Source organism: Pyrus communis, chromosome 9, assembly GCF_963583255.1.
Source record: "Pyrus communis chromosome 9, drPyrComm1.1, whole genome shotgun sequence".
NCBI lineage: Eukaryota > Viridiplantae > Streptophyta > Magnoliopsida > Rosales > Rosaceae > Pyrus > Pyrus communis.
Window position 1 is genome coordinate 18,705,430 of NC_084811.1, and position 11,116 is coordinate 18,716,545.

Here is an 11,116-nt window from a genome sequence, read left to right on the forward strand (position 1 = left end):
CCAAGTTTTCTATGTTGAGCTCATTACGGCTTTCATATTTTTCTTCCTTACTATTATCTACTTCATTTATATCTGGACGATCGCCCCTTACTTCTTCAAAGGACAATGTTAGGGTATTCGATAAACATCGTTCTGCGACTAGTTCTAGATGACAAACCTAAGGAAACAGAGTGATATATATGGAATTTATTGAGAAATAGTAGAGGAACAAATTGGCTCTCTGATTTGGTTGTAGAAAAAATTTCAAGAAGAACAAATTATCTAACAAAGCTTGTTAACCCGATCTATGTTAAAACCTTTTAAAGCTCTAAATTTTACCTCTGGCTTTTCAATTATAGGTAAAGAAAACTTCTCATCAAACTCTACCCTTCCCTGCTTAACTGGTCAGCTAGGGGTGAGGAAGTTAAATTTTCTTGTCAAAAAAAATAATTTAGTAACAAATTATCTCCAACGGACTTGGCAAATACCCAGAGACTTGGGACCTTGAGCGCTCCATGGCCAGAGGCTCCCCCACTCAACTCCGCAAATAATTTATTTATTTATTTATTTATTTTTGGTAATAATAACGTGTCTTGTCTTTTTTCCACCACCTCCTTCATTTAGTAATGTTAAAATCGATTGAGTCTGTTGGAGTGCAAAATTGTGATGAAGTTGACTAAATCAATCCAAATTTTATCCAAGTAGCCGTCGGCCGTTCTGTTCCATCATTTCATGCATGAAATGTTCCTCCCTAGTCCCTATACGTTGAGGAAGGAGAGTCGCACCTCTCTGAAATGCTAATTATTCCTTAGCGTTTCACACTTTTAATTTTAGTCCACCTAGGTTAACAAACTTGTATTGTATTTGTGGAGGGTGTTGGAGATGTCACCTGAAAAAGAGTAATGTTAGAGAAATTAAATATGTAGATTAAATTAGCGAACCAAATGAGATGTCACTATTAGAAAATGAGCACGTTTATCAATGATTAAGTAATAATTCAATTATCAACTTCTATATCATTTAGTTTACAAAATTTAATCTTCCTATCATTAGCCCGTAAAAAATGTCTAATTAGTATTTCATAGCTTATGTGTGGTTATTTGACATTAGAAAAAGGACTTGGTCTGCCTTGAAGTTTGACCTGAAACTACATTGACCGAAATAGAAGGGAAAGCGTTGCTCTCCGATCCATTCCTCCTAATTCACCAACTCACAGGAAAGATTAACTCAGACTCAAGTGTTGCTGAGAAAAAGGAAGCATTGGGTTTGGGCAAAGAAGGAATTAAATGGCAGGAGGTGAGGAAGTGGAAGTCAAACCAATTGACAAGGAAGCCTTCAATTTGGGGTTCATTGGAGCTGGTAAATTGGCAGCAAGTGTTGCCATCGGATTGGTCAACCAGGGGATTGTACCACCTTCTCGAATTTTCACTGCTCACCGGAATCCGGAAAGCCGGCTGGATTTTACATCTGTTGGAATTCAGGTTTATCAGAACAATCATCAGGTACATACATGTTTCTTAGTTGGTATGCTTCGGTGTCTCTGGATGATGGATTTAGGCTAAATTATATAGAAATGCTTTGCACAACGGAATCATTTGAAAATCCTTTATTTAGTTAATCTGTAATGCTCATGTAGTATAAATTAGTAATTTCGTAACAACGTAATTCAATTTTTATACACTTTGTAAAAAAGCATGTATGTAGCTCTAAGCCTCTAACCCAAAAGGAAAATGATTTCATGTGGAAGTGCCCTTCTTTTTAAACCTGCAACTTTTCTATTTGAGATACAATCATGGTGGTTTTGCTGCACTTCTTGCTATACGAATATGTTTTACGGGTTATGCATCCTAATATTTACAGATGTTACCTCTCTGTTAGTATTTATCGTTAATCCTGTATTGCTGCATTGCTCCAAGTATAAATTAGCCTTCAGTTGCTGAACAAAACAAATTCTTTGCTCATTTGTTAGGAAACTTGGATTCCTTAATTAGCTTTTGTATTGCTTCCATCTCATTATACTGCTCTTATAGTTCCCTCTCTCTTTTTCTTTTTCGTTAATATCTTGGGCAGGTGGCTGAAGAGTGTGATGTAATCATTTTCTCAGTGAAACCTCAAATACGTACGCCTTCCTTTGCTCGGTTTCCTTTTCCAGTACATATATGAATATAAGATATCCACCATGTTCTACTCTGTAATAGTTTTTCCTTGCACTCATCTCTTCCAAGCAATGACGTCACTCTCCTGAAATAATTTTGACTGCATTCTGAGTAATGCTCTGTTGAACACTGTTGAACATTGATAGTCTTTATTAACTTTTGAAATTGCTAGGTAGATCCGTTCCACACATTAAGTGGATTTTAGAAGGAGAGGAGGAGGAGGGAGAGGCTGGGTAGGGGGTGGTGAGAGGGTTTGAAACGACCTTGGAAAAGTACCCTATGCTCTATTGAACTATAATTGAAATCAAATGATGAGAAACCTCTTGACCAAATATCATATTTACCCTAAATAATTGAATATCATAGAAGTGAAATTGGTTTGTTTTGTCCTTTTGATCATATATTGGATTGTTGGATATGCAGTTAAGGAAGTAATCCTGGACTTACGGCCTCTACTTTCACAAAATAAACTTCTTGTGTCGCTTGCTGTGGGACACAAACTGAAAGCTCTACAGGTTTGTATACTGCTATATGAAATTGGCAGCTTGTTACATCAATGCCTTGGTATTACAATCTCAGTAGCATTAAATTGTGAATCGTGATGTCCCAACTTCTAAATCAATTCATTAGAAAGGTGATATTCTTTAAGCTTATATCCTCCCACTCTAGCTTCACACTTTTTGCCCATCATTGAGTCTCAACTGCAGGATAGCCTCAAAGCACTTGCGATATTTAGAAACTTCGATATGCTTATAATTTATCAGTCCCACGTGGCCTGACTGCTTGGTATACAGTTTGTAATGGAATATCTCCTAGCAACTTAGTAATGTAAAAGCATAAGTAATTTATTTATAGTTTATGAAGGTTAAGAGTTAGTTTTTGTTGGATCGTAAAGAAGCATGGACCTGAAAAATAACATACATTTGAGCGGTTTAAAAGCTCTCTTGGGTACCCTTCCCTTACAAGCTGGTTTTTAAGGACAAGTTTATGCATCGGCTCTTAACTGGATCTGCTAGATTGCTCCTCTTTACTCAGTAGTAATCAATTGTGCTTATTATCTAATTGTGATTCAGCCTGGATCATTAGGTAGTTCATAAACACTGGAATTTTTTAGCTACAATATACCTGTTATACTGTTACAATTTTATTTTTTGAACTGATGATGTTAAAAATTGAGAGAACCGCAACCGATGTACAAATCGGAAGGCCTTTTTTGTTGACCAATCTTCCAAAATCAATCTTTATGACTTAATAAACTTTAGAAACAAATCTATTTTGTTCGCATATAAGTCATTTTTGTTTCTTTCTTACTAAGGTAATGATGAATCAAGTATCTAGTTAGTAAAAGTGGAAGTTACCATAGAGGAAAAAAAATCAAATTACACAAAAACATAGTTTTGTTTAACAAATTTTCTCATTCCCTAGCGTCATTGTGATATGCTTTGTAAAGTTTTCTGGGGTGATTCTTTTACATTGAAGTTTCTGAGCTTTCATATTTTCATTACTTTGTTCAAATCTTCTACTCAGGAATGGGCTGGTCATTGCCGATTTGTTAGAGTAATCCCTAATACCGCTTCTGTCATTGGTGAAGCAGCTACAGGTAACAACTAGTTCCTGGTTCTCACATTTGTTGTCCTTCTCTTTTAGGCCATAAATGTGCTGTACTGAAATAAATTCCTTCCAATTCTTTAAATTATCGACTTCATGGCCCTTAATTCCTTCAATTAAAGGATTTAATCAATATATTAAGTTCATGTAGAAGGTATTACATTGCTCGGATTTTCCCAATCTGAATCAACTACGTAGCCAGTTTTCAGCCTTAGTTTTGTCAACATCAAAACCAATAGATTTTAAATTTATATGAGGATAACAAAGATCTAAAAGATTACGAAGATCTCCAGTGGCCTTCAGTACTAAGAACTCTCATCTGTCAGACAGATGCCATTTCCTTCAACCTTGAAATGCTGCTATATTACTGAAGACAGAATATATGTGGATCAATTGCATAGCATTGTTCTAGCTTTATCCTGCAGTCTCCTCCGTGTGACAATGTGTGATTACATGCAAACAGTTATGCACTTGGGTGAAGCTGCAACAGTAAACGACGGTGAGTTAATAGCAGACCTATTTGGAGCTGTTGGCAAGGTGTGGAAAATGGACGAGAAATTCTCTGATGCTGCTGGTGTTGTTGGGTATGTGCATGTCTTGTTATAATTAAAAGACCAGACATGTAAACTGGGCACTATTATACCATTAGAGTTTAGAAAGGCATCCTCTTGCATAAGCATCTCTTATATATTCTTTTTAAAAAAGAAATAACTGAATGGATAGAGACGCACATTGACAGAAGTCCATCAAATTTAGTGGTTTTTTTTTCCTTGGACAATTTTGCAGTGGCGCTGGTACAGCATTTGCATCTATAGCAATAGAAGCTATGGCTGATGGAGGTGTAGCTGCAGGCTTACCACGAGAAATTTCTCTGAGTCTTGCTTCTCAAGCTGTAAGTGGAATCTGTGCTGATTATTTTTTTCGAGATTGTCTATGCTGGGTACTCGATGTATGTTTCTGGAAACAATTCAATATTTCTATAAGTGAAGATAGCTAGAAAGCTCCAGACTTGTACTTTCGGATTCACAGAGCACTTTATGGTGAGGGGTTATACAATCATATGGATATTCTCATGCCTCTGTTTTAGCAGCAATAACCCCTAGAAGCACGTATTTATCTTTTGTTTAACATGCTTGTTGATCTATAGACGCGTGAAAAATTAAAAGTTTAAATAAGGGAAACATGCACAAATAGATCCGGTTACAAATTTAATTCAAAAATTGAATTGGGAGTGACATTAAACAAACAATAAGCGGTATATAAACCACATGATCATAGTAGTTGCCATTATCCACCAAAGTCAAAAACGTCAGGCAGGCTCATGATATGCCATGCGCTTTGCCTATGGAAATTATATTGTTTACGACCTGAGGCGATGTCCCAGGATTATGAACTATTGTTGGCCTCTGATGTATAATCTCTCATTTCTGTTTCCCTTGTGCTGTGCCAAAGTTCTATGGAGCAGCAGCCATGGTGATGAAAACAGGAAAACATCCAGGTCAGCTGAAAGACCAAGTTGCATCACCTGGAGGAATCACCATTGCCGGGATTCATGAGCTTGAGAAGGGCGCATTTCGTGCAAGCATGATGAACGCGGTTGTTGCAGCTGCTAAGCGTAGCCATGAGATGGGTCAATGACTTCGCTTTCCGCATGTTAATTTTGCCAAGGCAGGGTTGCATACATTGTGTCATGACAAGTTGTAAAATTGGTCTGTATGCTGGGGAACCATTCACATAAAATTTGTACCAGGTTGCTCGTTGTATGACTCCTAGTTTTCTGCATTGGGTTTAAGTGAAGTGGATTTTCCGTCTCCAGTGCATGAATGTATATTTGAATGCTATGTGAACAAAGTTGATTCTCTCAAAGTATATCTTATAAAAAAAATTGTAGATCTTCTGCTTTAATAACGTGTCAAGTTAGAGTAATCACCGCAAAAACAACTGACAACGAGTTCAAATCCTCAAGTTTTAGGATTCATTTGATAACCATGTCGTTTTTGTATGTGTTTTAGATATGAAGTAAACTGAGGAAAAAGAGGGATGAAATGGTGATAGGGATGGCAAGAAGTAAAGAGTAAAAGAATGAACACAAATTCTTAGAATCCTATGTATCAAACAGGGGTGGGTGCGGGTCGGTTTGGGCAAAATTGCAAACCGAAACCAACCAAGTTGGGTCTAAAATCGATCAAGTTCGGTTAACCGAATGTGGCGGGTTGGTTTAGATTGGTTTTCGGTTTATGTGAAGACAAAAATACATAATAAATTTCTCTTCCAAAAATTACAGAACATAACATTAATATAAGTAATTGCTCAAAAGAAAGTACAAATGAACCAGCCTAAGGAGCGCATCAAAACAGCAACTACTGCATTTTCCAAATGGGGCCCCTATTCTTCTCCAAATGGGCACGTGCAAAATAGAAAGATGAAACGCAAACGCATAGTTAAATCCAACGTCAGAGCAGAAGACACGTGTTCAACATCATCATCTCCACCACCAGATCCTGAAACGTGTCGTCAAATCCAATACCAAATCAAATATGCTTTTGTTCCGCATCGGAGGATCTTTCCAAAACGAACTAGACGACCGACTAGTTCAGTACTTCTCCTTCCCGCTTCGAGAAAACGTAACAAACTGAACCAGTCCCCCGCAGCGTAGTGAGAGGAATACGACGTCGCATTGCAGCCATGGAAGCGCTACCCATCCCGACGGACACGTACAAACTAGGGTTTATCGGAGCAGGTAAAATGGCTGAGAGCATTGCCAGAGGAATCGTCCGATCGGGGGTTCTCCCTCCCAATCGCATCTCTACCTTCCACCCTCACCCCAGTCGTCGCCAAGCCTTCGAGTCCTTCGGAGTCCATCTCCTCTCCGAAAACGACGACGTCTGAACCCCCCCCCCCCCTCTCTCTCTCTCTCTCCCATTTTCCCTGCTTTTACGCGTCTCCGTATCTAATTGAATGACTGAAGTTGCATCGTTGCAGGTGCTCGAAGAGAGTGACGTCGTCATTTTCTCTGTCAAACCTCAAGTTGGTATTTCCATTTTCCATTATCTCGGATTTGTTTGAAAGTTTCGTTTTAATTGAAAGATTTGGCTCTTTTTTTATCTTATTTGTTGAATGATTGAAATAATGTGCATTGATTGTAAAGATATATATGGGGCATGAATGATTAGGTGGTGATTTTGTGGTTGTTTACTAGATAATGATATCATTGTGGTGTTGATTTTGCGCAGTTAAAGATGTAGTTTTGCAGTTGAGGCCGCTTCTTTCCAGAAAGAAGCTGCTTGTTTCAATTGCTGCTGGAGTCAAATTGAAAGATCTGCAGGTCTCTCACTTGCAACTCTTCTTACTTCTATCCACATTGACTGTATGGATTGCCAAAAACCCTGTATTTCATTTTTGAATCCCTTGTTTCCAAGTTAATGTGTTGATTTTGATTGTTTTGCATTCAGTTTTCTGAGGAAAATCATGTACTGAATCTGTTACATTTGTTAACTGATTTAATTGTTGTACACGGTGTAGTCAAAAGTTTATATCAGGGTATTGCTAACCCAAGTTTTTTAAATAAGCTATATTCTTAAGTGCTACATAAGAATAGATTCACATGGCCGTGGGGCACAAACAGGAAGGAATAAAAAAGAAAAAGAAAATATGCAATGCAAGAAGTAGCTAAGAGTTGGAGTGAATGAGTTATAAATGTTTTCAAAGAAGAAAGTTAGATGTATAATTTTTCCTTTTTACACATTATCGCAGCCACATTTGGATAGCCGCACTCCACAGAATTAGCTCCCCATCTTCTCTACTATTCCGTACTGGCCAACCTTCTTACACGTCTCTGCCCTTTTGCGACTCTATGGAGTGATTATGAGGGGGCAGGGTCAGAGAGTGGTTGCGGAAAGACAGAGAGTAGGAAATTAAATTTGTGCGAAGGGGAAAAGGGAGGACAAAGAGCTGGGCTGAGCTAATTTAAGTCTTTCATGCATATGTAATCTTTTTGAAGGCCGAGCCAATTCTTAGTTCTTTGTCTGCCCTCTGGATCTTATTAGAAGTTGACAGTGAAAGAGGACATTTTTCCCCAAGTGCATTAAGGCCACCCTTTTCTTTGTCTAAATCCATAGGCGAATAAATATATTGTTCTGTTCAGCATTTGGTTTCCTTGCTGTGTCAAGTGAATGGATTATATGATGCTACTGTTTACCAAATTTTAGCCATAGCAAAGAAAGCAGGACTGGCTTTTCTATCATGGAGAAATGTGAAGTCCTCAATGTTTGGTTAGCTATACGGAGGCTGAAAGACCAATAAATAACACAAAACATGTGCACTATAATCTGATGAACTGAAGGAGCAATGTATCATGTGCACATAAACTGTCATCACCTTAGCATCCGTTCTTAAATTTTTAATTCAGGGGACTTGTAGTTCTCCCCTTTGTTTTCCTTTCTATAGGGAAATAGTGCAGTTTGTAATTTTCCAAAGGTATTTAATATGTCATGACTGAAAATATAGGGCAACGGGTATTACAGGTCAGTATCTATAAACAACTGTATAATAATCATTATCACAACTTATTAATGTGCCAAGAACCAGAAAGAATGTAGAGTCATGTTTGACAATAATGTTGCTGGCATTTCTCTTTGCACAGACTGAATTAATTGCCCAGACTTACAACAGTTACCCACTCCCAAGTTTAGCCCCTTTTTCACCCTTCAAATTGTACATAGTAATGAAAATTGAAGTTTCTTAGTAATTTGGGTTACTAGTTTTATGATTTCTGGAACAGAGTAATTTGTTTTGGCCTGCATGCTTTAGACACTACCAGGGAGGCATGATCTGGGAAATGACTTTTAAGGATCTAATTTATTTGGAATAAATACTTTTATCATGTTATACTTTCATGCATTGAGTTCAATTTTCTACTTTAATAAATAACTTTTGAGCTGTTAATCTTACTTAATTGAAAATAAAAAGTTGAGTCCATGGCCTCCAGATTTTCATCTATTTTTCCAACAAAATTGTTCCATCCTTCTCAGGAATGGGCCGGTCACAGCCGATTTATTAGGGTAATGCCAAATACTCCTTCAGCTGTCGGTGCAGCAGCCTCAGGTACTTATGTTATCCTTTTAATATTTTAATCTTTCATATTGATGTTAAAAATTTATGCTTTATTGTTTTTCTTTATGAACCTGTAAACTGTGCTGGCTACAGGTTGTATTTGAACTTTAGTTTGCTTTGCATACTTACAATGCTAAGATACAATTAGATGCTCCACATATCTATCAAGTTTTCAGTGAAATTTAAGTTGCATAGTGGGCATTTTTGTTGTTAATAGGTTGGTAGGATTTTTCTAATGTAATATATCTTTTTGGCGAGCCTTTTCTAAAGTAATATCTACTAAGCATTATGTTGTACTTCTCTCGCCCTGCCCTTTGAACTCTCCCTATGTAAAAACTATCAGCTATTTACATACTGAAAGGTATTTTTCTTAGTATTAACTAGGTAAAAGCTTGGAATATGATATCTGGCCACTGTAGATCATGCTTCTATGACGTGACTCTGGTGACAAGACATGAAATGCAGATTACTTATGTCTAGTCACTGTATTTTAGAATTCTTCAAGTCTCCCTCTAGCTTACGCACATTTTCCTTGGATTGTTTTCATATTATTTGTAATTTGGGGTGCCAATTTTGTAAAATGGATGAAAAATGTCATGCACCACTAATCTTCTGGTGAAATAGTTTTGAGCTTGGGAGGAGGTGCAACAGAACAAGATGGGGACCTCATAGCTAAAGTATTTGGATCAATAGGCAAGACATGGAAAGCTGATGAAAAATACTTTGACGCAGTTACTGGCCTGAGGTATGTGGTTTTGTGTCTACTTGATTCTGATTCATACTTCAATGCAAAATGTTACTTATCTCCTACTGCAATTAGAGACTTTTTTTCCCTTTCAAGTACCCTTGCAATTAGAGAGGTTTTTCGGTTCGTCAACCATGAAGTATTGTCCAGATAATAGTAAACTGTAACTTAAGAGGTGCACTCATAAATTGTGGTTTGATTAATGCGTTTTATAAACATACAGTGGCAGTGGTCCTGCATATATATATTTGGCAATAGAGGCTTTGGCGGATGGAGGAGTTGCTGCAGGTCTACCTCGAGAACTTGCGTTGGGTCTAGCATCTCAAACTGTAAGTGTATTTATATTGCTTGGTGGTTTAGCGCTCAAGCAGTCATTTGGCATCATCATACCATCGTGTATGTGTGTCTATTTCTCACAAACTCTAACAGTGTAAGTCTTGATCTCCTTGAAAAGGACATTTGGCATAAAATATATGAGAGCACCTAATCATGTTACTTCTCAAAGTAAAGCCTTTACCAAGAAAGGTGTACAAAAAAATTGACATATTGTATAACTCCTACAGCCTTTGGACCTGGATGTTGGTGGCTTGAACATCACAAGTACATTTTGAAAAAATGGCTCTGTGTGCAAGGTTTAGAGTTTATAATACATTTTGTTGGCGTTTTGCATTCCAAAATGTTTTGTCAATTTGTTTCTCATCAGTTTGGTGTTGTGGGGAGGTCTGATTCTTTGTTTCTTTTTTGCAGGTATTAGGAGCAGCATCTATGGCTTGTCATACTGGGAAGCATCCAGGTCAGCTAAAAGATGATGTAACATCACCTGGTGGAACTACCATTGCCGGCGTTCATGAGTTGGAGAAGGGTGGATTTCGTGGAATATTGATGAATGCAGTCCTTGCTGCTGCCAAGCGCAGCCGAGAATTTTCTCAGAGCTAGACACAGATAGTGACTTTCTTATTTCAACGCATGTTCGTGCCATTGCAATGAAATCCAATTTTTGTTCTCCTCCGTAGCTCAGGGGATATACAAATCGTTTCCGCAGAATATTATTACAGATTATAGTACTGTCCCCCGCTGCATTCTGCTGAATTGAACGTTGCTTGAAATACTGCCTTCAAGCTTGGAATACAGGTAAAATAAGATAGGGGCCTCAGGGTTGAGGTCCATTGCGATCTCATAAAACATCTTCAAAACATTTCACTTTTAGACCTCGCGTACCATTTTATTTTAATATAATATATCCGTTACATTTTCCATCCATTGGTTCGTTAAGAGCTGACGTGGCTGTCATATTTTTGTCATGTGGCAAAAAAATAATTTTTTTATAGATTTAAAATATTATAATAATTTATACTAAAAAAAATATTAAAAAAAAACCAAAGCCCAGAATCCATTACCCCCAACCCACCTCCCTTGTGGCTGCATAGGTCTTGAATAGTACTCCTCATATGGCTGCTAATATCCTTCTTGTTGAACTTGTTGAGGTTCCCTCCACATCAATTTTGAATGATCTCTC

General features: G+C 37.5%; 2 protein-coding genes across 2 annotated transcripts; both read left to right on the forward strand.

Annotated features, from left to right (window-relative positions):
* Positions 1 to 1,104: 1,104 nt before the first annotated feature.
* LOC137745010 (pyrroline-5-carboxylate reductase-like) lies at positions 1,105 to 5,554 on the forward strand. Its single transcript, XM_068484857.1, has 8 exons — positions 1,105 to 1,481; positions 2,050 to 2,098; positions 2,559 to 2,650; positions 3,663 to 3,735; positions 4,207 to 4,327; positions 4,530 to 4,635; positions 5,196 to 5,411; positions 5,494 to 5,554. Exons 1-7 carry the CDS (start codon positions 1,266 to 1,268, stop codon positions 5,379 to 5,381), a joined length of 843 nt encoding a protein of 280 aa, XP_068340958.1. The 5' UTR covers positions 1,105 to 1,265; the 3' UTR covers positions 5,382 to 5,411; positions 5,494 to 5,554.
* A 748-nt stretch (positions 5,555 to 6,302) lies between these two features.
* On the forward strand, positions 6,303 to 10,770 carry LOC137745168 (pyrroline-5-carboxylate reductase-like). Its single transcript, XM_068485070.1, has 7 exons — positions 6,303 to 6,626; positions 6,726 to 6,774; positions 6,977 to 7,068; positions 8,774 to 8,846; positions 9,480 to 9,600; positions 9,824 to 9,929; positions 10,348 to 10,770. The coding sequence occupies exons 1-7, from the start codon at positions 6,429 to 6,431 to the stop codon at positions 10,534 to 10,536; spliced, it is 828 nt and encodes a 275-aa protein (XP_068341171.1). The 5' UTR covers positions 6,303 to 6,428; the 3' UTR covers positions 10,537 to 10,770.
* The last annotated feature ends 346 nt before the right edge of the window (positions 10,771 to 11,116 follow it).